Source organism: Tursiops truncatus, chromosome 1 (assembly GCF_011762595.2).
Source record: "Tursiops truncatus isolate mTurTru1 chromosome 1, mTurTru1.mat.Y, whole genome shotgun sequence".
NCBI classification, from domain to species: domain Eukaryota; kingdom Metazoa; phylum Chordata; class Mammalia; order Artiodactyla; family Delphinidae; genus Tursiops; species Tursiops truncatus.
This window is the reverse complement of record NC_047034.1, coordinates 164193017-164219389: the sequence shown is the minus strand read 5'-3', so window position 1 is coordinate 164219389 and position 26373 is coordinate 164193017. Positions and strand designations below refer to the sequence as shown.

The following is a 26373-nucleotide window of genomic DNA, read 5'->3' as shown; positions in this document are numbered from 1 at the left end:
GAGCATGCGCAGAGACGTCGGCGCGGTGGGCGTGGCTCTCTCTGGCCCTCCCTCAGCGAGTCCTACTCTCCCCGCACCGCTCCCTCCGCCCCTTCTCCGCATGCGCCACCGAGCTCCTGGGGCGGTGCTGCTCAATCCGGGTATCCGGCGGCCTGTGGCAGTTTTGTTTTCTTGGCTGGAACTGGGAAAGTGAGGCGGCCCGGCGCGGCGCGACACCGGGCTCTGGACCGACTGCACGCGCGGGGCTGGACGTAAGTGCCAGGCAGGAGTGGGGGAAGGGGAGGAACTGCCGCAGGCCGGATGAGGCCGGGACCTAGGAGTCTCTGCCCGGCTGATGCTGCCTGAGTCGTTGGGTCCACCCTCTGGGAAGCTGCAGGCTCAGGCTGTGTCTTGCTGGCCACTTCCTGGCCACTTCCTGCTGACTCGTGTTCGGCCGGCGGCGGGAGAGGATGACCGTCTCCGCAGTCCGGCCAGCGCCCTCCCCGACACGTCACAGGATCCCTGAAACTCAGCATGCCCCCCTACTTTAGAGCTGCAGAAACTGACACCCCGGAAGGAGTGTAAGCCGGCTGGTTCCCTGGGCGAGGGAGATGGACGAGCCACAAGAGCTAGAACTAGTTTCCACATCTTCCCAGTCGCAGGCCACTCTCTACACCTCAGATTCCCAAAATCTGGAGGGCGGAGTTTGGGCACGAGTTGTGCGGGTAATAAACCAAAGAAAAACAGATTCGGGGCGGCGTCATTGGGATGAACCGAAAACAACATACTGGCTTGCCGTTCCTCCCAGGGAAGAATAAAACGAGTGAATTTTCAAAATTGGACTTGTCCTAAAGGCATATTAGCACTGGGTATAATCACGGTTTTAAATTTAATTTTTATAAGGGAGTTTCCAACTGGATTCATTGCTTTTTTCTAGGATATGTTTTTGAACAACCATGGTTGCTGGCTACAGAGTAGCTTCATGGACAGGTTAAGATTCACTGTAGGAGTTTGGATGTTTGCTTGATTTTTAACAATTTACACTTAATGCAGGCTTTTTCATATTCTGAAATAGAGATCCTATGGATGTGTATCAGACCAGGTTTGTATGGCCCAGCTCTAAGGAATGTTTTATGTAAGTGTCGTCTATGGTAACTTATCCATGGTAATATAGCAGTGCGTTTTCTTTCTTTCTTTCCTTTCTTACCTTCCTTCTTTCTTTAATTTCTTCCTTCCTTTCTTTTTTTTTCTTTCTTTTTTTATGGTCTGAATTAATATTGACTTCAATTTTGTGCTTTCTTTTGGCTGGAAAACATGTTAGTGTCAGAGATAGAGCTTACTAAAATGAAATGGGTGTTCTTTACATAGAAATGACGCCAACAGACAGACATGGAGAAGGAAAAAACAATGAAGTGAAGGGACGTGAGGCGGGTGCAGTGTTTAATTTCTTAATCTGAGTGTGAAGAAACATGTTCTATGACAAAATGTGTAAATTGTTAAGAGAAATATTTTTCATCTGAGTCCATGCTTTAACTCAGAACCAAAGTTTTATCACTTGTCTCTGCTATGCTAGTGCTGCTGGACTGTAAATATCTAAGTCACATAATAACTTAGTTTGGAATTAATAATCAGTATAAAATTTTTTCAATATTGGGATGCCCGCTTTTGTTTACATTGCTTAAAATATACCAAAACCATCTTTTAAATTAAAAAAAAAGAAACTTAAATGAGTCCACATTTTGTTTTCCAAAGTTATGTGGAAATTCATCAAAACCTAAATCAAATATTCTGAAGTATATGTAGCCAGATAAAGTATTTGTAACTTCGCTTTTATTAAATTATTCCTAAACTGTTAATTATTTTCTAGAAACATAAGTCAGCTTAGAAGCAAGTCAATAGAAGTACTTTAGTTGGTTTTGTTTGTTTGTTTTTTCAAGTGACCTGAAAAAAATGTCTGGATTTCTAGAAGGCTTGAGATGCTCAGAATGCATTGATTGGGGGGAAAAGCGCAATACTATTGCTTCCATTGCTGCTGGTATCCTAGTAAGTGTCCTTGATAATTTGGGCCTTCATTATTTTGGTGTGTTTGTTTTTTATGTATTTAAAGCTCTGTGTGATGTCTTTAAGTAAGTGCTATTTATTTTATCTTTGCTACTGAATTTTTAAAAATAAATGTTGATATTTTGTTTTATTTATGAGAGGGTTTAGTTATGCCATCTAAAGAGTTGACATTATGGCTTGAAATTTGATTAGATTATTTTACTTTAACTGCATGAAAAAATTGTATAGTAAGACAGTATATTTTATACACTTACTCATAGCATGGATTATGCTTCCTCTTAATGAGTACATTAAGTTACTAAGAAGTGTTTAAGAAACAGTCAGGTCAAAACCATTCAAGAGATATGATTGCATTTCTCCATGATCCAGCATTAACTTTTTTCTCAATCTCATTAGAAAATAGAAAGAAAGAACTCATAAAAATATATTGCTTAGAAGTAATTTATAGTATAAAATTCTTATTTACATTACAGATCCTTCAAGGTATCTGATATTTGTTTTGTCTTCTAATGTTGTCATATGCTCTAAACAGTGAATTTTAAACAAACAAAACTCTAAATATATCCTCTTTGCCTAGTCTCTGACAGTTATAATCTATGAAAAATAATTATCCTTTATTTTTCCAAAGTAATGTCAAAATATAAAACTACTATAGAAATTCTCTTAAAAAAAAAAGCTTTGAATTTTAATCTATGAAGAAAATATCTTGAATGCATTGAGCTAAGGGTGAAAAGAAACAGTGAAAGAGTACTTGCACTAGCTAGTAAAAAAGTCATTAATGGAGTATGGATCTGTCTGTAACCTGATAAAAATAATTTGATTAGCCTAAAATAGTTATTTTAAAATGATTCCCTGAAGATGGCAATTCTGAGAGCGAACTAGGTCAGGATTGCAAGTGGGGATAGAGAAGGGGGTTACTTTCCAAACCTTCTAAGCTACTTGTCAGTATTTGCTTAATATCATCTTATTGTAAGTTTCTGCTCAGGTGATTAAAAAATATTTGTGCAGTTTTAATGTTTTTTCATTATATGTTTGCCCTTGATAGTGTCCAGAACCAAATGCAATTAAAATAAATTATAATTTGGTATTTAAATTGAATTTAGCATAATCTCTGAAACCATCTGTAGACTGCACTATAGTTCATCAAAAGGGAAAGCAGTACTGCATAGCCATTGTTTATTTCACAACACCAAGAGGCTAGCTAAAATTCTATCAATGATAATTATTCCCTATATTATTTTGAATACTTTTTTTTTCATTTTCAATAATATCTTCCTGGAGGCTTATAATATATCGGCAACAGGCCACTCCTCCTGTCAGCTGGAGGCTGAATCACTTTTTTCCTTTCTCCTGCCGTGAAAGATTGTAACTTCTAGTTCACAAAATTAGATTACAGACTTTAATATGACAACATAAAATAATGACTAAAGTAGACTTAGAAAAGAAGTGTTAATAAATAATAATTGCTGTGGGACTTTAGGGTATGTAATCTTTCATCAGCTATTAAGCCATGTACTAATTATATGCAAGAAACTGCTGGAACATTTAAGAAAATTTTGGACTTTATTAGAAAGGATCTGTTCACTTAGATTCTTTGCTTGATTTCTTGCTTTCTTTGCTGGAAAGCAAGATTCCTTGCATTCTTTTTATCCAGTAAGATATGAAATAACTGTAATTTCTCCTTTTTGTGGTTTGTTTGTTTTAGTTTTTTACAGGCTGGTGGATTATCATAGATGCAGCTGTCATTTATCCCAGTATGGACGAGTTCAACCACTCCTACCATGCCTGTGGTGTTATAGCAACCATAGCCTTCCTAATGTAAGTGTCATTGTTAGTGACATGACTTACAGATTGTCACAAAAGAAAAATGTTTTACATACAGTTGAGTAGAGTTAAATTTTTTAAGTGTTAACCAAATTAACATATGGGACATGGTTTAAAAGTCAAATCATAGGGCTTCCCTGGTGGCGCAGTGGTTGAGAGTCCGCCTGCCGATGCAGGGGACACGGGTTCGTGCCCCGGTCCAGGAAGATCCCACATGCTGCGGAGTGGCTGGGCCCGTTAGCCATGGCCGCTGAGCCTGCGTGTCCGGAGCCTGTGCTCCGCAACGGGAGAGGCCACAACAGTGAGAGGCCCACGTACCGCAACAACGACAACAAAAAAAGTCAAATCATAGAGAAGGACTGTTGAAGAAAAGCAGGAGACTTCTTTTCTTCCTTCCACCTCTCCTCTCCCACTTCTGTCTCCCAGCTTCTGTCAGCTATCCTTTTATTTCTAGGCTGTCAGTGTTTATAACTTTACTTTCACGTCAGAAACCATATACTTTGTCTAAGAGTTTGTTTATTCATTCATCCAACAAATATTTATTAAGCTTTTATATTCCCAGGCTCTGCTCTAGGTACAGTAAATACAGTATGTAAAACAGGAAAATCCATGCCTTTATGGAATTTATACCTTAATGAGTGAGGCAGATTGTAACTAAAGAGAAATAAATTAAATATATAGCATGTAAGATAATGATAAGTGCTAGAGAGAAAAAGCAGAGGTGGGGATATGAGATGTCAGCAGAAGGTGCAGAAATTTTAAATAGAGTCAAGGAAGGCCTTATTGGAAGGTGATTTTTAAGTACAGATTTGAAGAAGTGAAGGACCCGGTCATGGAGTTACGTAGGAGAGGATCATTCCAGACAGACGGAAGAGCAAGCACAAAGGCTGTATGGCAAGGGGACCAGCATGGCTGGAGTAAAGGGTCAAGGTCATAAAAGCCAGAGAAGACTGCGGAACTGTCCAGACTGAGGAGACTAAAGAGACAGGAGAACAAAATGTCCCTCATGGTTCTGGACCGGATCCTTTTACTATTTAGAGCATTATTGGGACAACCGGGAAACTTGGATGAGGTGTGATGGTTAACTAATGGGAATGGATCATTGTTAATTTCCCGATCTTGATGGTTGTATTGTTCGGTAGAACTGTCTCATTTATAGGAAATACATACAAATTTCTGGGGTTATGGGTCATCGTGTTGGCAAGTTTCAAATGTTTCAGGAAAACAGATTTATTTGAACTATACTTGGGACTTTTCTATAAGTTAGAGATATGTATAAAACCGGTAATACCAGAGAACAAAAAGGTTGTTCATTCGAGGATGTGCCTAGTGGTGAAAACTGACGAGGCAGGGTCATGGCTGTCCCACAGAGAGCTGTGAAGTGTATTCAGGTGGCTCAGCAAGGAAAAAGCAGAGCCAACAGCCACTAGCCCAAGAACATCTGCATTGATTAAAAATATGAAACTTGGTTTAAAATGTATTTATTTTATGTACCAAATAACTTACAAGAGATCACTGAAAATAATTAAGAGTATTTTGATCATTCTTTTTAAAACTTAGATTTGAATGAATAAATTAAGACTTTATGTTGTTGTGAAAAAATTAGGGTTCATGTATTCAGCACCTACTATGTGCCAATCCCTGTGCTAGGCACTGAGACTAAAAGTGAGAAATAAGATAGACACAGCCCCTGTGCCTTTCTAGCAGTAGACACTCACACATACACAGTTAAATGGAGATACACACACACACACACACACACACATATATAGTTTTCTAACTTCTTAACTTGATGTCTTGTGAACAGTTTCCCATGATATTTTAAAATTTTCAGAGGATACTTCTAAAGAAAGCAAGGCTATCTCAATTTAGTATTCTGTGAAAGTCAGCAAAAGACTTCTTATGTCTGGAACGTGTAACAGGGATTGAGAAAACAAGATTTTACCACTTGGACCTCTTCATGTTGAGTATGTCTGATGTGTACAAATGGAAAACTAGATAGGACCAAGCTAAAGATCCTTCCAACCTTAGCAAGATATAATTTTGAGAATTTCACTCTCAAATTTTAACAAGCATCAGAATCACCTGAAGGATTTGTTAAAATTCAGATTGCTGGGGCCCATACCCAGAGTTTCTGCTTCAGTAAATTTGGGGTGGAGCCGGGGAATTTTCTTTCTAAAGAATTCCCCGGTGATGCTGATTCTGCTGGTCTGGGGACTATGGCCACTGCTTTACAGGATATCTGGTTGAGGGGATTTGCCTAAGGTGTATAAACCCATTACTCAAGACTTATGAAGACTTACCTTAAATTTGCAGAACTCTAGTTTATTGTACCTGGTAATTTGATGTCATGGATAATTTCCTGTTAAGAGTCAGAGACCCTGATCTCTTGGTTTTATTGTATTCACACAGGATTAATGCAGTATCGAATGGACAAGTGCGAGGTGATAGTTACAGTGAAGGTTGCCTGGGTCAAACAGGTAAATAGGTGCAAACAACATCTTACTATACACCCTTAAAATGAGAATTATGCATGGAAGGGCCACTTGTCTGCCTCCTTCAGATCAGAGATAGGTTATAGGTTCCAAGGAGAGGTCATAGGTTCCAAGGCCTAAGGTAAAAGTCGCATTTGATCAAAGATTGCCGAATAGTATTTTTAAATATATGCACAGTTTTGAATATATAACCCTGTGCAATAATATGTGGATGTAAATGTATACAGAGTACAGTAAAGAACAGTATATAATAAAGAATACATGTGCAAAATAGAATTTCTGCTACTTGAGGCTGTACCGGGACTTCCCTGATGGTCCAGTGGTTAAGACTTGGCGCTCCCAATGCAGGGGGCCTGGCTTGGATCCCTGGTCAGGGAACTAGAGCCCACATGCCGCAACTAAAGATCCTGCACGTTGCAACAAAGATCCCACACACAGCAATGCAGATTCCGCGTGCCGCAACTAAGACCCAGCGCAGCCAAATTAATTAATTAATTGTTATTATTTTTTTAAGAAGCTATACCATATAAATTATTTTCTTCCCTTTTTTGCCAACCTTACTTGATTGAATTAGCATTTTGAAATAGCTTAGAGTCATAGTTTTTTCGTGTGTTTTAAAATACACAACATAAAATTTACCATCTTAACTATTTTTAAGTGTACAGTTCAGTAGTAGGTGCATTCATTTTTGTTGTGCAACTCTTTTAATCTTGCAAAACTGAATAGAATAATAGAATTTTAGCGCTTAGATTCACCCAGGCCTGCCCTGCTCAACTAAGGAATTCATATCCCCTGAACCCCATGGCCACGTACCCAAGGTAGGCAGAATACAGGATACGTGTAGCACAGCTTCCTATAGAGTGCAATTTAGTCAGAGATTTGAGAGGACGGATATTTATTGAGCAGTTTAAATGGTGAAATATTATCTCCATACAAAAATAAACCTGGATATAGGCAAATTTCAGGTGACTTTTTTTTTCTTTCCCTAATGAAACAGGAGAAACTGCAGTAGTCAGCTCTGGTCTATGCTTTCAGACTCTCCTTTGGTTCACTCTCTTTGTAGATCAACTTAAGTAGAAAAGATACAGAAATACCGGCATACCACAACCTTCTAAACTCTAAACAAAGAGATGAGCGTTAGCAGTTAGTGTTGGTGATAATAAGCCAATAATAGCTTGAGCTAAGACCAGATAGAGTATGGCAATCATGTCCATAAATAAAATTTGTCAGCTAGCCCAGCTTTGGGGGTCCCGAGCTAGTTGTATTTGTTTTAGTATCTCGTCTATGAGTAACAGCTTATTTCAGAACTATTTTATGTTTTGGGTATGAAATCAGAAATTTATAACATTCTATTTGCTGTGCTTTATTGAGCAGGGCAGTGTTTTTATTAAAATGTATTTGTGCTAATTAGACAAACTCATCTCAGTATTCATTTTAGGCCATCTAATGACTCCATTTATTTCATATCAAATCTTCAGAAATATTGTATAATGTGAGTTATAAGTTGGTTGTCTTTCTCTGTTAACATAATTTTAATGCAGCTTAGTCCTAAGTGCCAGCCACACTAAATTTGAATTTGCTTTGCTGCCTGACTTGCCTGAAAGGGAAATACGGTAGTGTTTAGGTTCACATATCACTGAATATGAATTTTTTGTTAAGTATGCCTATGTTATTGTTTGAAAGTTCTCTTGGAGGGCTTTAAACTTTGGAGCACAATTGCTAAAAATACTTGGAGAATGAGCTTCTAAATATGGTGAAACATATTTCATGAGATTTCTATAGGAAGGGAGAGTAAAGTTTTTCTCAGTGTCATAGTTGGGGAAAGTAAGCATAGGCGCTTAGAATATACAGACCAACCAACCAACAGGAAAAGCGCCAACGTCCACACTGATGATACTCAGCACATTTTTCACTGTTCTTGCTTTAGACTTTAATGGCAACTACACATTCTTTTCCTCTGTGGGTTTTTGTCTTCTCTTTGAAAAGTTAATTGAACTGACTGCTGCCATTTGAGAAACAATTCTGGTAAAATATTATTTTCCTTAAGGTGCTCGCATTTGGCTGTTCATTGGTTTCATGTTGGCCTTCGGCTCTCTGATCGCATCTATGTGGATTCTTTTTGGAGGGTATGTTGCTAAAGGTAAGAGAAAACGCAGTTTTTATTTTACTTCAATGGAATACTGAAATTTTGTGTTAAAGTTGGTTTGTTTTAGAATAAAGCTTTCTTCATACTAACAAGGCATTTGTGCCTGGGAACTCTCCTCCCCCATCTGTATTCGTTTTGTTTGTTTGCTATGTTTTTAGTGTGCCTTTCTTCTGTATTTTCTAATCTAGAGCCTGGAAGGAATGGGACACAGCTCTATACCTTGTTTCTCTTTGGCTTCCAAAAACCTCAAAAGCAGAGCACATATGTTGTCCAGCTGCTTGGCAAGTTTTGACTTGCTGAATAATATCCAGGCAAAGCTCTAACATCCTAGAATTGAAATTTATTGAGCTAAAGCTCCCTGATAATATGATAGCATCTGCTTTTAGACAGAAAAGCAAATTAACATTTAAGGCGTATCTGCTATATAAGGCCAGTTTAAGGCAGGCTAGGAAAAGACCTGCTTTGGGGTCCCTGGCTGAAATTTTGCCTTGAGGGACCCCAGAAAAACATGAAATCCATTTAATGTTCTGAGTAAAATTGACGATGCTTATCATAGTAAAAATATAATATTAATGATTTGCCAAACTAGACCAGCAGAGATCTAAGCCAGCTCATATTTTAACATTTTATTTCTTTGAATAAAATGTAATTCTTGGATTGAAATCATTGGTTTTCTGATTTTTTATTAAAATTGTTTTAATCTTACAGATAGGAATGATAGGCAATTTTAAATATTTATATTTTTTTCTTTTATTTATATAATTTATTATAAAACCATGTTACTAAAAATGTAGAAAAGAAAGAAAAAACTATAATAATCTTTCTACTCTTAAATATTTTGGTATATTTCCTTTGGTATCTTGCGTTTTTTAAGTAGTTATAATCATAGTATAAATATAATGTTGAACCTAGCCTTTTGCATTTAACATGATATCATAAATAGTTTTCTTGCTGCTATAAAATCTATCACCGTCATATTTTAGAAACAAAAATGTTACTTTTTTATCATGTGAAGTGCATAATTCTTTCTCATTGTAGAAAATTGAGAATATAAAAGAGCTCAGGACTTCCCTGGTGGCGCAGTGGTTGAGAGTCCGCCTGCCGATGCAGGGGACGCGGGTTCGTGCCCCGGTCCGGGAGGATCCCGCGTTGCGCGGAGCGGCTGGGCCCGTGGGCTGTGGCCGCTGAGCCTGCGCGTTCAGGGCCTGTGCTCCGCAGCGGGAGAGGCCGCAGCGGTGAGAGGCCCGCGTACCGCCAAAAAAAAAAAAAAAAAAGCTCAAAGAGGAAACTAAAATTACTGATAATTCTTCCTTCCTAGATACAACTATTAATACAGAGCCCCTTTTTGTAGGAATGTGTTCATCTCATAGACTTTTAAGTTATTTTCCTAAAGGCTTCTGAAGCCAGGTTATGCTTTGAGAATTATTAGCAGCAGATCTGGAATTTTATAAAGTTGCCTTTATAGGATCTTTATGAGTCATTCTAGTGTCAATAGTTGTTTAATGTGGAATATTTAATGTGGCCTTCTAGTAGAGAAGGCCTGTACAAACCAGTGGCTATGGTAATCAGATTAATTTAAAACTATTATGACAAAAAGTTGCTCTTCATCTATTCATCATGCCTCAGTTTGTCAATTAGGCAGTGATGATTAACAGTTCCAATAGTAGAAATTTATGAGAATTTCAACTCAGTCGAGGATAAAATGGGGACAAAATTGTCCTCTGGCAGTCTTGCCCATCTTAGTTAGGGGCAGCTTTCTCCATCCAGGTGTTTAAGCCCAAAACCTGGGTGGTTAAGGCCTGTCAAGGATGACACCTCTTTCTCTCACATCCCACACACCCCAGTCCATCAGCAAATCCTGTTGATTCTGCTATTTAAAAAAGTGGTCTTGCATCTGACCACTTTTTACCTTCTCCATGGCTCCCACCCTGGTTCAATCCATTATAGTCTGTGGCCTGATTTCTTAAAATAGCTGCCTCACTGGTTTCTGTTTCTCCCCTTCCTCCCTTTAGTCTACTGTCGGCACAGCAACCAGCAGGATCCTATTGAAATGTGTCAGCTCAGGTCACTTTTCTGCTCAAAACCCTCCAATGGCTTTTCCTCTCACCCAGAGTGAAAAATCAAAGTCCTCACCATTACTGCAAGGCTCTAGAGGATCTGCACCTCCCAGCCTGCCTGCCCCTCGTACTTCTCTGATCTGTCTCCTGCTTTTCTCTCTTTGGCCCACGTGACCATTCCTCTAATGTACCAGACCACTCCCACCCCAGGGCTTTTGCACTTGTTGTTCTGCTGCTTCTGCATGGCTCCTGCCCCCACTTCCTTCTTCGTGTCCTTATGCCAGTGTCACCTTCTCATGTGGTTTTTCTGGCCACCTGTATAAAATATCATCATTCACTACATTTCTTATACTTTTCCTGCTTTTTCTCCTTATTTATTCTTGGTATTCTCTAGCTCCGTGAAGGCAGACACTTTGCCTGTTTTATGTACTGCAGTATCCTCAGCACGTTGAACAGTGCTGGCACGTAATATGTACTCAGTATTTGTTAAATAAATGAAGGAGGCTACCAGCGCTACACTCTGTCGTATGTATTATGTTATTTAATGCCCACACCAACCATAGTTACCAGAAAAATCAATTATGTTAGGCAGGAAAACATATTCACCAGTTTATCAGAAACAATGTGTTGAGATCATAAACCTCTAAATGTTACAATTACTTTTACAGAAAAAACCATAGTATACCCTGGAATTGCTGTCTTTTTCCAAAATGCCTTCATCTTTTTTGGGTAAGTTTGTTTTGCATTCTTCATCCTATCTTTTTTTTAAATTATGGTTTATTTTATGTCATTTACTATATTTAGTTGCTTAATTTCCCCGTCTAATGCCCCTTCCCCATGTTAGTGTCATAAAATACGAAGAACGAGACTGAGAAAGATATTTGTACTACGTGGGTTGGCTTGCTGCCCACCTTGGGAACATACATCGATTTTTTAAATCGCCACCACCTCCCCTTTAACGAAGAACTGTGATTTGTGTAGATTTAGTTACATAACACTGGCACTGTTCATTTAAAATCTGTATCTCTAACAGTTGCTTTTAATGAAAGCCTGCTTAAAATCATTTCTTCTTAAAATTTTGTTTCTGAATGCATTTTATGGTTCTTACTATCCTTGGTGTCACAAGAATTTGGGACATTTGAGGGGTAGAGGAAAAGCCCTGACCTTTTTTTATCCTTCTGATGCAATGACAAATTAAAAGATTGCTAAGACCTTAATACTTTTATCACTAGTCTTTTCTAATGTTCATTCTTTCCTGGACACTTAGGGCCTGCTCTTTCCCCTATCCCCGGCCCCCCACTCAACCCCTCCCCCCCAAAACAACAACAACAACAAAAACTTCTCTTTATCCTGTGTATCAGGAGTTCTTAACTTCCTTTCCATGGGTAGGCTGCTAAAGATTGGAAACCACCAGGTATTTCTGTATGCAAGACATTGGTTTTTCTGCTTGTTTCTGGGAAGAGAGTCTGTGGCTTTCATCAGATTTTCAAAGATGTCCTTAATCCAAAAAAGGTTTTAAAAAAAACCTTTATATTCTGTATCTTCTTTATATGCTGTATATTCTAGGACAGTCTATTCTAGGACTTTTCCTTCCCTGTCCCTTCCCACCCACCTCCTAAAAGGAAATAGATGCCCCATATCTACTTGAACCACTCATGAAATGCTAACAGTTGCCCTTTAATAATAGTCAGCAGTTGGTATTCACACTTTTTCCATTCTACCACAAAGCATTTTTGCAATTTTATAAAATCAGTTTAGAAATAAGAAAAATGTGAACTTACATGTGGCAAGATCCACAGCCTCTTTGGGGCATACCTTGCATCTTGAAACTAGTGGAAAAAACCCAAAGGGTTTTTTAAAAATGTTAGGCCAGGGCTTCCCTGGTGGCGCAGTGGTTGAGAGTCCGCCTGCCGATGCAGGGGACACGGGTTCGTGCCCCAGTCCGGGAATATCCCGCATGCCGCGGAGCAGCTGGGCCCCTGAGCCATGGCTACTGAGCCTGCGCGTCCGGAGCCTGTGCTCCGCAACGGGAGAGGCCACAGCAGTGAGAGGCCCGCGTACCACAAAAAAAAAAAAAAGGCCATTGATTTTTGTGCAGAAAATAATAATGACCAAAGTTTATTGAGCACTTTTTATGGGCGAGGCATCATCTTAGTGTTACATGTGTGCTCTCAGTTAATCCCCAACACAACTCGGAAGGTGGCTCCATTATTATCACCATTTTATATGTGAGAAACAGGCACAGAGCTCATGTTTGAGATCAAGGGGCTGAAATTCAGGCTATCTGACTTCAAAGTTCAGTCTCCAGCTACTATGAGGGTGAAATTTGAAATTTGGAATGAATTTAATTGACATTTTCTCCTTTTGCTGAATCTTCAACCAGTTACTTAGTATAACACTGTACCCGAAAAATACAAAGTGAACAAACCTCACTCCGCAGGTTATGCAAATTTGGTAAATATGGGTAAGTTTGTTATTTTATAGGGTAATGTAGCATGTGTTTATGAGAGGGACAGTGTTGATATTTATGATTTCTTTTCCTTTCAAGCTGCAATGCTAAGGCTTGGGCATCTTTAAAGAAGGACCAGGCACCCTGAGCTCACTACTCCAGTATCTCCACAGGGTTAGAGGTGCTCGGGGGAATTCAGTGCCCCACAACTTCAGCCAAAGGAAGGCAGTGTAACAGGGTCAGAGGCAGGGGTTAGAAAAGCTTCAGGATGGAGTGGTAGGGAGGGGGAGGGGATTTACGAGAACCAGCCAAGGAAGGGCAGAGGTAGAGGATAAAGTAAGTTCCACCTTGAGATGCTGGTTTTGGCAGAGAAGTTACTCTGTCACAGCAGGGAGGAACCAGAGGATTGAGAGAAGATTTGTGGGAAACTTGTATCTTTTCCAATGAGGGAAGAAACATGTTAAGTTCATATAGTAGTTAGCACATTTCATAAAACCTTGGAAACCGATCAATGACTTGTCATTGTCTCAAATTAGTTATAATAAATTACTTTTCTATGCAACGAGTTTGGTTAATTTCTCATTTATTACTATTCTATCTATTAAGTCTAAAAACTAATTTGGTTTTGTGAAAATACTGTAAGCAAATCGAAATTAAATTCAACTAATAGACACTATTGTTAGAATAGTTGTAGCAGATTGCCTACCATTTTGATTTATAACAGAACAATTCTCAGCAACACTTAGAAATTACTGTTTCAGAAACAGATGTCAGTACCAAAGGTGACCATCTGACAATGTAGGAGGGACTGGCTCTTGCCCAAGAAACTATTGAGATTATAGTTTACATCTGGTGACTAGTGTGCTGAAGTTACCACATCTCTTTTAAGCTCTCTGGAGAGTAGGGTCCCTAATACCCAACTTTGGTTTTTCTTTTTTTGCAGCAGTAGGTTTGATATTACCTGGAAGAGCAGAGATCAAATCACTTTTTGGAGGTTTATGAAATCCTTTATAAAGAGAAATTCATATACCTTCCAAGAGAGGGTATAGATGACTTTCTGGTTGCACTTTTTTTTTTTTTTCCTGGTTGCATTTTTGTTTTCATCAAAAAACACTCAGGTGTTTACCTTTATAAAGGCCTATGAAACCTGTTTTTTTTAAATTTTTTGGCCGTGCTGCTAGGCTTGTGGGATCTTAGTTCCCCCACCAGGGATCGAACCTGGGCCCCCTGCAGTGGTAGCGCAGAGTCCTAACCACTGGAGCGCCAGGGAATTCCCTATGAAACCTGTTTTAAATCAACCATTTTGATTGAGGGTTTAACCTTGAGTATACACTGGAGATTGGAAAACAGATATGAAAACCAGCAGATGTCATTGAAGCGTCCACTCCTCTCTTCATTTCTCCCTTGCACTTACTGCCCACATCCAAGCCCTGATGATGAGTCTGCTTCTGAATTGTCTTAAACCTGTTCTCTTTTTGTCTATTTCCATTGTTATGTTTGGTCGTCCTTATCCCTTCCTGAGCACTTCACATCCTTGACTGATACCTCTCTTGGATCCAGTTTTCCTATGTCAGGTTTCCTTCTAAAACAAAGCTCTAAGCTTGTCATGTCCTGTTTTAAAATTTTTCAAAACTCGGAGCTGTCTACAGAAGAGGTCACCACTAATGGCCATCCAACCAAATTCTGCCCACAATTCTGTTTTACTTAACCTATACAGTATTTTTTGTTTTATTGAGCTGACATTTAAATATCAAGAGATTTCATCAAAAATTGGAATTTGGGGCCTTTCTTGAAAAACTAGAGGATCTGACAACGCTGGGCCCTGCTCAGCAACAATCCACTGGAGTTAAAGTTGTTTCTTTTAATGGGGGACGCATCTCTGCATAATCCCATCTCATGCATTGCCTGGGCCCGAGTACCAGCTGCCCCTTTAGTAGATCACAGGCTGGTGCCTGCCCCCTTGACTCATCTAAGGCACCAAAGGCCCCTGTGGGCAATTTGCCACCCTGGTCAGTTGGCTTACCAAATCCGGCCACTGCTGTTCCTCATCCTCCTTGATTCTTAAACTATACTCGCCATATTGGACTCTCCGCTGCTTTACTACACCACAGATATTTATATTGAGATATATATATATATGTGTGTGTATACATATGCATATAATTCCACTCTGCCCTCTTAAACTGAAGCCTTGAAGACAACTATAGATACTTCCCAAACTAAAACCTAGAGTGTAAGCTCTGTGAGGGCATTTCCTGACACATCCATCTCCTGGGCTTGTCCTGAGGCCCCATGGTCTTGTATTCCTCTTTGCCTTTTGATCTACTTTTCCTTTTCCTCTCCCTGAAACATCTTCCTTCATCATCCCACTAGCTCCTGTTCCTCCCAACCTCCCATTCAAACTCCTGCTTATCCTTCAAAACTCATCTAATATTACTTCCTCTGTAAATCCTTTTCTAACATATTCAGGCAAAATAAATTCCCATATGTTCTCTGCTCCCTTAACATGTGATATATATGTGTCTCCCCACCCCCACCCCCTATACTACCACATTGTGTCATCAAGAACATGAGCAACTTGAAAGCAGGGACTGTATCTTTACTTTTATAGCCCTAGCTTCTAGCACCTAGCACCTCGACTTAAAAAAGCTTGTTGGCCGGGGGAAAATGGCAGCAGCCGTGTGGCTGACAGGGTCTTGGTGCTCTGGCCGGGTGTCAGGCCTTTGCCTCTGAGGTGGGAGAGCCGAGTTCAGGACATTGGTCCACCAGAGATCTCCCAGCTCCACATAATATCAAACGGTGAGAGGTTTCCCAGAGATCTCCATCTCAACGCTAAGACCCAGCTCCACTCAAGGACCAGCAAGCTACAGTGCTGGACATTCCATGGCAAACAACTAGCAAGACAGGAACACAAACCCACCCATTAGTAGAGAGGCTGCCTAAAATCATAATAAGGTCACAGACACCCCAAAACACACCACTGGACGTGGTGCTGCCCACCAGAAAGACAAGATCCAGCCTCATCCACCAGAACACAGGCACCAGTCCCCTCCACCAGGAAGCCTACACAACCACTGAACCAACCTTAGCCACTGGGGGCAGAGACCAAAAACAACAGGAACTACAAACCTGCAGCCTGCAAAAAGGAGACCCCAAACACAGTAAGTTGAACAAAATGAGAAGACAGAGAAACACACAGCAAATGAAGGAGCAAGGTAAAAACCCATAAGACCAAACAAATGAAGAGGAAATAGTCAGTCTACCTGAAAAAGTAGTTAGAGCAATGATAGTAAAGATGATCCAAAATCTTGGAAATACAATGGAGAAAATACAAGAAATGTTTAACAAGGACCTAGAAGAACTACAGAGCAAACAAACAGTGATGAACAACACAAGAAATGAAATTAAAAATACTCTAGAAGGAATCAGTAGAATAACTGAGGCAGAAGAATGGTTAAGTGACCTGGAAGATAAAATAGTGGAAATAACTACCACAGAGCAGAATAAAGAAAAAAGAATGAAAAGAATTGAAGACAGTCTCAGAGACCTCTGGGACAACATTAAACACACCAACATTCAAATTACGGAGGTCCCAGAAGAAGAAGAGAAAAAGAAAGGGACTGAGAAAATATTTGAAGAGATTATAGTTGAAAACTTCCCTAGTATGGGAAAGGAAATAGTTAAGTCCAGGAAGCACAGAGAGTCCCATACAGGATAAATCCAAGGAGAAACACACTGACACATAGTAATCAAATATCAAAAATTAAATACAAAGAAAAAATACTAAAAGCAGCAAGGGAAGAATAACATACAAGGGAATCCCCATAAGGTTAACAGCTGATCTTTCAGCAGAAACTCTGCAAGCCAGAAGGGAGTGGCAGGACATATTTAATGTGATGAAAGGGAAAAAACTACAACCAAGATTACTCTACCCAGCAAGGATCTCATTCAGATTCGACGGAGAAATTAAAACCTTTACAGACAAGCAAAAGCTAAGAGAATTCAGCACCACCAAACCAGCTTTACAACAAATGCTAAAGGATCTTCTCTAGGCAGGAAACACAAGAGAAGGAAAAGACCTACAATAACAAACCCAAATCAATTAAGAAAATGGTAATAGGAACATACATATCGATAACTACCTTAAATGTAAATGGATTAAAAGCTCCAGCCAAAAGACATAGACTGGCTGAATGGATAACAAAAACAATACCCGTATATATGCTGTCTACAAGAGACCCACTTCAGACCTAGGGACACATACAGATTGAAAGTGAGGGGATGGAAAAAGATACTCCATGCAAATGGAAATCAAAAGAAAGCTGGAGTAGCAATTCTCATACTAGACAAAATAGACTTTAAAGACAATTACAAGAGACAAAGAAGGACACTACATAATGACCAAGGGATCAATCCAAGAAGAAGATGTAACAATTGTAAATATTTATGCACCCAACATAGGAGCACCTCAATACATAAGGCAAATGCTAACAGCCATAAAAGGGGAAATCGACAGTAACACAATCATAGTAGGGGACTTTAACACCCCACTTTCACCAATGGACAGATCATCCAAAATGAAAATAAATAAGGAAACACAAGATTTAAATGATACTTTAAACAAGATGGATTTAATTGATATTTATAGGATATTACATCCAAGAACAACAGAATACACTTTTCTCAAGTGCTCATGGAATATTCTCCAGGATAGACCATGTCTTGGGTCACAAATCAAGCCTTGGTAAATTTAAGAAAATTGAAATTGTATCAAGTATCTTTTCTGACCACAACGCTATGAGACTAGATATCAATTACAGGAAAAAATCTATAAAAAATACAAACACATGGAGTGTAAGCAGTACACTACTAAATAACCAAGAGACCTCTGAAGAAATCAAAGAGGAAATCAAAAAATACCTAGAAACAAATGACAATGAAAACACGACAACCTGGGCTTCCCTGGTGGCGCAGTGGTTGAGAGTCCGCCTGCGGATGCAGGGGACACGGGTTCGTGCCCTGGTCCGGGAAGATCCCACAGGCAGCGGAGTGGCTGGGCCCATGAGCCATGGCTGCTGAACCTGCACATCCGGAGCCTGTGCTCCGCAGCAGGAGAGGCCACAACAGTGAGAGGCCCACGTACCGCAAAAAAACAAACAAACAGAAAAACATGACAACCCAAAACTTATGGGATGCAGCAAAAGCAGTTCTAAGAGGGAAGTTTATAGCAACACAATCCTACCTCAAGAAACAAGAAACATCTCAATTAAACAACCTAACCTTATACTTAAAGCAATTAGAGAAGAACAAAAAAACCCCAAAGTTAGCAGAATGAAAGAAATCATAAAGATCAGATCAGAAATAAATGAAAAAGAAATGAAGGAAACAATAGCAAAGATCAATGAAACTAAAAGCTGGTTCTTTGAGAAGATACACAAAATTGATAAACCATTAGCCAGACTCATCAAGAAGAAAAGGGAAAAGACAAATCAATAGAATTAGAAATGAAAAAGGAGAAGTAACAACTGACACTGCAGAAATACACAGGATCATGAGCGATTACTACAAGCAACTCTATGCCAATAAAATGGACAACCTGGAAGAAATGGACAAATTCTTAGAAAAGCACAACCTTCCGATACTGAACCAGGAAGAAATAGAAAATATAAACAGACCAATCACAAACACTAAAATTGAAATTGCGATTTAAAATCTTCCAACAAACAAAAACCCAGGACCAGATGGCTTCACAGGTGAATTCTATCAAACATTTAGAGAAGAGCTAACACCTATCCTTCTCAAACTCTGCCAAAATATAGCAGAGGGAGGAACACTCCCAAACTCATTTTATGAGGCCACTATCACCCTGATACCAAAACCAGACAAAGATGTCACAAAGAAAGAAAACTAGAGGCCAGTATCACTGATGAACATAGATGCAAAAATCCTCAAAAAAATATTTCTCCATAGAAGATATACAGACTGTCAATAAACACATGAAAGGATGCTGAACATGACTAATTATCAGAGAAATGCAAATCAAAACTACAATGAGGTATCACCTCACACCAGTCAGAATGGCCATCATCACAAAATCTACAAACAATGTTGGAGAGGCTGTGGAGAAAAGGGAACCCTCTTGCACTGTTGGTGGGAATGTAAATTGATACAGCCACTATAGAGAACAGTATGGAGGTTCCTTAAAAAACTAAAAATAGAACTACCATATGACCCAGCAATTCCGCTACTGGGCATATACCCTGAGAAACCATAATTCAAAAAGATACATGTACAATAATGTTCATTGCAGCACTATTTGCAATAGCCAGGACATGGAAGCAACCTAAGTGTCCATCAACAGATGAATGGATAAAGAAGATGTGGCACATATTACAATGGAATATTACTCAGCCATAAAATGAAACGAAATTGAGTTGTTTGTAGTGAGGTGGATGGACCTAGAGACTGTCATACAGAGTGAAGTAAGTCAGAAAGAGAAAGACAAATACCGTATGCTAACATATATATACATGGAATCTAAAAAAAAAAAAAAAATGGTTCTGAAGAACCTAGGGGCAGGACAGGAATAAAGACTCAGATGTAGAGAATGGACTTGAGGATCTGGAGAGGGGGAAGGGTAAGTTGGGGCAAAGTGAGAGAGTGGCATGGACATATATACACGACCAAATGTGAAACAGATAGCTAGTGGGAAGCAACCACATAGCACAGGGAGATCAGCTCGGTGCTTTGTGATGACCTAGAGGGGTGGGATAGGGAGGGTGGGAGGGAGACGCAAGAGGGAGGAGATATGGGGATATATGTATATGTATAGCTGATTCACTTTTTTTATAAAGCAGAAACTAACACACCATTGTAAAGCAATTATACTCCAATAAAGATGTTAAAAGAAAAAAAGGCTTGTTGAATGAATTAGATAAAATCAGACATATAATGGTTACATGCTAAACATTGGTTAACTTTTTAGGAGGGACATATGTCTCCACACTTAGAAGTTAAGGATGCAGGGAAGCTAGTGGTAAATAGCACAGCTGAGCACAGTGAAAGAATTTACTACCTTAGAATGATCAGTTTCTGTTCTGATACATCCCATGAGTTTTTTCCATACAACTCATCAATTATTCTTTATTGTTAGTTTCCCACGATTCTAAATCTCACACAGTCTTTCTTTTACCAAACTCAGCTAGTCATATGATGTTTCTTATTTTATTCACAGAGGACTCATTTTTAAGTTTGGCCGCACTGAAGACTTGTGGCAGTGAAAACATCTGATTTATTACTGCAGAGAAGTCCTGCATGGGTTTGGTTTTTATTTTCACTGCTCACTCCCAGTCTTTTGTAATGCCATTTTCTAAACTTCTTTCTGAGTGTAGTCTCAACTTAAATTTGTATAATACTAAAATCATGAGAACTCCCTATTTAAACAACAACAGCAAAATCTATTGTGGTATGCATTTGATTAACTTGTAAAATGTTAAAAATATTTCATATGAGAAATTTTTATTATGTTTTATCATGGTATAATTTGTAAAAATAAAAATAAATCACAAAAGAAATTATGGAAGCATCTTATATGAGTATTTGTCATATCCAAGGTGCAAAACTGCAGTTAAAGTTCTCTGAAGATTTAATGTGTTTATTTAAATGTGGCCTCTTCTGTGTCAAATGTTAAATGAAATATAAACATATTGTTGTTTTTAAAAAACTATACAGTGGTCAGAATTATTTCTCAGTATACTTTATGTTTGGTTTATATGGTTTTGCCAAAAATTCTGTAAATATTTCAGTGTAAGTAACCATTGAGCATCTCCCAAGGGATGAGTGAACATGTTGAAAGAGAGTAGCCCCACAATCCTGCCTCCAGTCTCCTCAAAAGTGTCCCTTCAGTGGTAGTGGTGGGGGGGGGAAGGGGGTGAGTAATAACTCAGCTGTGATACCTGGTCCTGGTGGGACGCTGACAATCACTCCACAGCCACCATGGAAGGAAAGAGGAAGAGGATAGGGACTTGACACTGGTCTTTACTCACATGACTAATTCTGTTGTCGGTTTGATAATAAATTGGTTTCCGTTTCATTGTATCTCTGTACTGAACCACTAAGCTCAAGATAGACCAGCAGGGTCAATTATAATGACAAATGTTAACTACTGGGAATTCTTAGTCTGTTCCTCTTTGGAATTCTGTTATCCCCCAGGCTCCCCACTTTGGCAAAATGGGAATTTTTTTTTTCTTTAATAAACTAGCTAACTGTGGGATACATATTCTTCAGAACTAAAGCTTGAAATGTTTTCTTTCATAAAACTTGCTACAATTAGCCATTCATTAAATGCCAAATATCACTTAGATTTAAATTGTGCTCCTTTTATTTAGTATTTATTTATTTTTGTTTGTTTATTATTTATATTTTTAATTTATTATTTTTAATTTATTATTTATTTAATTTAGTTTATTATTTATTTAATTAATTTAATTTATTATTTATTTATTTATTTAGCTGCATCTTCGTTGCGGCACGCGGGATCTTCATTGCAGTGCGCGAGCTCTCTAGTCGAGGCATGCGAGCTCAGTAGTTGTGGTGCACGGGCTTAGTTACCCCGTGGCATGTGGGATCTTCCCTGACCAGGGATCGAACCCTCGTCCCCCGCATTGGAAGGCGGATTCTTTACCACTGGACCACCAGGGAAGTCCCAGTGGTCCCCTTTCTATGTCAGCCATCGTTTTCTCCCAGTGTGTACAATTTGAATGTTGCCTGGTCATCAACTATTCAAAGAAACGGCTGTGTTGTTCTCATCTCACAGCAAATCACTCCTGGTGAAGTTTTAGATCCACAGGATGTGAGAAGTGGAGGCGATCTTAGGGGTTGAAGTTCACCTTCTCTTCTTACAGATAAGGGAACCCGGACCGTGGCAATTTAAATGATTTCCTCAAGGTCATAGAACTAGTTTTTAAATCTTGAGGCAGTGTATCTCCACCTTTGACCACGAATGTCTTCCCCACAGTTAAATTCAGGATATGCTCAGGGAGTAGGAACTCCTTGTAAAACCACTGCAATAAAAGCACAGTGTCTGCAAGGGCTAAATCTAAGTGAGTTCTTAGTTTTCCCCTGTTTTATATCATCTGCTTTGCTGATGTAGATGAGTTAACTGATAGCTTAATACTTTACTAAGCGCAAGAAAGGATCTAAATTGTCAATAAAATTGAACCAAAACCTTAATTTTGTGAACTGTGTGTCTGCACCCAAGAAAATAATGATACCATTATCTTTCATGAAACCAAACATAATTATTTAAAATTATTATAATATAAAATTATCCCTTATGTTTTTAGTCTTTTATTTTTAATATCAAATCTGTCTCTGACCTGTTTCATTGTACATGAGACTTTGCTGTAATGAGTGTCGCACACACAAAAAAATGGGCAACAGTGAAAAGAAGTTGTTTTCAAACAGCCCTTGTTTTTCTTGGATGATTTCGCTTAATATCCAACAGCCAAATGTGGAAACTGTAAAAGGAAAGCAAACATTTTTTATTACAGATGAAGCCTTATTATATGCTTAATATTGTACACATATTGATTCTGGCTTGATCTTTTGAAACTTATGTTGCCCAAAATGTTGTTTCATCACAAAGGTCTTAGAAGTTCTTTCATAAAATCTGAATTGGAAGATCTCTTAGATAGGTAGATCTCATTTCATATAGCTCTTTACATGGATCATTAGTGGTCACCTGGCTTTTGTTTGAACACCTTCAGTGACAGGAGACTCACTACCACATGAAGTAGTTTATTCCGTTTTGCAGACAGTTCAAATTGTTAGCAATTTATACTGCATCACCCACTGGGACTAGTTAAATTCTTTGGAGAAGCATAGAAAAAAATCTTTTCCCTCTTCTACATGACAGTCTCTCAAGTGTTTGAAGATTGTTCTTAGGTCTCCCTTGGGTCTTCTCTTCTGCAAGCTAAATAAATCAGTCCTCAGTTCTTTGGTTGTGCCATATGGTACCCTGCCATACAACATCACTGCATGTTGAGTAGCCTTGGATCACAGAATTCTAGAACCAGAAATCAGAGCAGCTAAAGTTTATGCGGTGTTTTCTATGGATCAGTGTGCTAACATTTCACATGTTACCTCCCTTAAATCCTTCCAACAACCTGGTGAGAGATCTCCATTTCAGAGATCACAGAGCTAGAGGTGGTGGAACCCAGATCTGTCTGACTCCAGAACGTCGAATTTGATCTCATTTCACACATGAAGGAACTGAGCCTCCCCTCCACCCCACAGAAGTAAAGTGACTTGCCCAAGGGCACCAGCCTCTGGTGGGTGAGCTAGGACTGAATTCAGATCTGCCGCCCAGAGAAGGCTGTTTCCACTGGGCCTCTCCCAAAGGGGAGGAATCAGCAGGCTCCTGATCTGTCTTCCTACTTTGCTTTAAAAACCGGCTCTCCTCATTTTGGCAGAACGAGCATTTTTTGGACCCTTAACTGTGTGTCTAGAACATCTATTTTAAATCAGAAGCAGGGGTGACACCAGTGTGACAAGGCTATACTGTTTTGCATAAAACAGCAAGAGGAACTCAACATATTTTGTCGTGTTTTTGTGCCAAAACGGTGGTGTTTAAATTTTTTGGCAATACAATCCTGTAAAAAATAAACTACAAATACGTGTTCAGAAAGCAACGGATGACCTTGAGTGTACCGCAGTCATTTCAGAATCCGTCCTACGTGCTTAACCCTGTCATACTGCTCACCCCTGAAACATTCATTTTATGGTACCATTTCCCCACGTAAACCTTGGGAGCTTCCCATCACCTGAAGGACGATTCAAGTGACTCTGCCCACCATTCATCCTCCTCTTCACCAACTCGCCCCTGAGCCAGTTGCTTCATGCTTCTCCTGTGTTTGCTCTCAATCCTCCCCTTTCTTGGAATGTCTTCCAGTTTCTGTCACTTAGCCACGTCCAGCGAATCCTGACCTCCCCAAGCTTGTGACCTCTGCCTCCGCTGGTTCAACTAGCAGCTACTGCCAGGGTTACTTATTTAGTACCTAATAGATAGAGCTGTGCACAGGTAAAGATCCAGTTCTTCTAAGTGCTTAGACCCCTATTTTCTCTGTTTGCATCCACACAATAATCAGAACAGGGGCTTGTCCATGGGAGACTCGCAAAACAAAGTTCCTTTCTTCATTTTAATAAATGGATGTCAGTGGGTCCTTGTGCCTTGGAAAGCATGAAATAAAATCCATGGTTTATGAAATTGAAATTAAAAGTTGAAAGAATTTATCCTCTTAGTGAAGTCAGAAGACATATGAAAAATTATAAATTGGATTTTTGTAAATCAGTATCTGGGTGAGGATCACTGTAATTTCCAAGAAGACAAAGGGTTAGTACGTGCAGCTCCTTAAGACCTAGAACTAAATTTTATTTAGATGTGTCTCCCCAGCTCTTCATACAATATTGATCACATATTAGCTAATATATTTATGGAATTAATAATGAGTGAATGAACGAGTACATCTTAATAAAATCATCCAAGGATGGCATGGGTGTTCTTGTGGGGTGGTGAGTGCCCATCCCAGGAAGTGCTGAGCATGGTCTGGGCAACCAGTGAAGGAATGTCCCTTCCAACCCCCAGTAGTCTGCTTCTATGACACACAATAAAGGGCATTCCATAATGTTTAAAATGTCTTTTTGGATGGTTTACCAAAAAAAAAAAAATCACCTCTGGATTTATCAGCTTTGGAAGTTTGTATTCTTGCTTTTTAAATGCAAGCTATAAGTGTTAAACTGCTGAATCAATAGTTCTACTCAGCTGTAAAAAAATATACATCAGAAGATGAGGGGAGACATAACCATTCTCCAGTAGCTGCCCACAACACATACATGCTGTGTCTTTGGAGCCAAACAGACACCGATTCAAATTCCTCCTGTTCCATTTACTAGGTCTGTCATTTTGGACAAGTTACTCCTCATCTGCAGACGGGGAGATTTATTCTTACGCAGGGTTTTTGCGAGGATCAAATCAGATAATGTTGAAAAGCATCCAGCACAATAGGCTTGCAATAAATGATAGCTGTTAGGCTTACACATTCCTTGGTGGTTGTCTAAACCCCTAGTAATAAACTTTCACATTCACATGGCAGTTTGCATATTACATAACGTGGTCACATATGTTATGACCCCACCTGGTCTTCAAAACAACCCAGTGGGGTAGAACGAAGGTTACTGTTCTTATTTTACCAGTGAGAGAGGTCAAGGGTCTTGCCTACATCAGACCTTGCAGAATGGTGACTAGAATCCAGGTCTTCTGGTTCCAGGGACACAATCTCCATTTCACCTGCTGCTGCAAGGGACTAGTGTTGGGGGCGGGGGTTCCTCAGATTTCCTTCATTTGTTCAGCAAGTATTTATTGCAACTCAAATAATTCAGCTGGATATTTGTCCTATTTGTGGTATCTCTCATTAATGAGCAGAGTGCTTGGTATATAATAGTTGCTCAATAAGCACTTGTGGAATGAATGGATGGATGAAGCCAATTCTCTGAATCCTTTCACTGTTTCTGCTAAAGGGGCAAGAATACTTGCAGGGGACTGGGAGAGACTAGCTGTTGGGAGAAGCCATATAGAGAGAAGCTGGTGCAAGATGAGGCGGATTACACACAACAACGTGGATGACTCCCAGAATAATTACACTGAGCAAAAGAAGCCAGACGAAGAAGAGTACATGCCGTGTGCTTCCATTTATATAAAATTATAGAAAATGTAAGCTAATCTATAGGACAGAAAGCAGTTCAGTGGTGGCCTGGGGATGGAACAGGGTGGAGTCAGGAGGGAGCAGTTTCAAAGAGTCAGGAGGAAATGTTTGGTGGTGATGGATATGTTCTTACCTTTATTGCGGTCATGGTTTCATAGGCGTATAAACATGTTTAATGTCTCAAAATGTATGCTTCAAATCTGTGCAGTTCATTGTCAAGTATACCTCTAGAAAGTTGTTTCAAGAGGAAGAGGAGGAAAGAGAGCGCGGAGATGAAGGAAAGGGAGACGAGGTGGGTTTTCTCCATAGGTTCTCTCTGTTTCACCCCTACAGACACAAATGCCAAGGCCTATAGTAAGGCTGGTTCTCTATCCCTTTAGTGGTCAGTATCTTGGCCTGCTGGGTGGAGAAAGGGTTGGCCTGGGACTCAGAAGGACTGCTTCCACTCACAAAGGCATGATGCTGGGCATTAGCCTGCCCTCTGTCGGCCCCCACTTCCCATTTATAACTTGGCAATATGGGTCCCTGCTTGCCCAGCCAACCTCAGCATCAATTGGAAGATTACCTAAGGTGACACACATCAGAATGCTTTGTGAACTGT

At 39.5% G+C, this 26373-nt stretch overlaps 2 protein-coding genes across 5 annotated transcripts in view; one reads left to right on the top strand and one right to left on the bottom strand.

Moving 5' to 3' along the window:
- The first annotated feature begins 103 nt into the window (after window positions 1-103).
- TMEM50A (transmembrane protein 50A) lies at window positions 104-24845 on the top strand. Of its 4 annotated transcripts, none has more exons than XM_073793995.1 (7): window positions 104-251; window positions 1917-2022; window positions 3746-3858; window positions 6277-6344; window positions 8407-8499; window positions 11231-11291; window positions 21523-24845. In XM_073793995.1, exons 2-7 carry the CDS (start codon window positions 1930-1932, stop codon window positions 21596-21598), a joined length of 504 nt encoding a protein of 167 aa, XP_073650096.1. In that variant the 5' UTR covers window positions 104-251; window positions 1917-1929; the 3' UTR covers window positions 21599-24845. The 4 variants fall into 4 exon arrangements, with proteins under 4 accessions (XP_073650096.1, XP_073650091.1, XP_073650099.1 ...); XM_073793990.1 differs by lacking the exon at window positions 104-251 and adding an exon at window positions 404-560; XM_073793998.1 differs by lacking the exon at window positions 104-251 and adding an exon at window positions 722-848.
- LOC101334466 (RH-like protein) overlaps window positions 22420-26373 on the bottom strand; it is a 33227-nt gene continuing 29273 nt past the window's right edge. Inside the window, exon 10 of the mRNA XM_019938453.3 lies at window positions 22420-22529. Within this exon, the coding sequence (XP_019794012.1) occupies window positions 22503-22529 (27 nt within the window). The 3' untranslated portion in view covers window positions 22420-22502. The remainder of the gene's footprint in view (window positions 22530-26373) is intronic.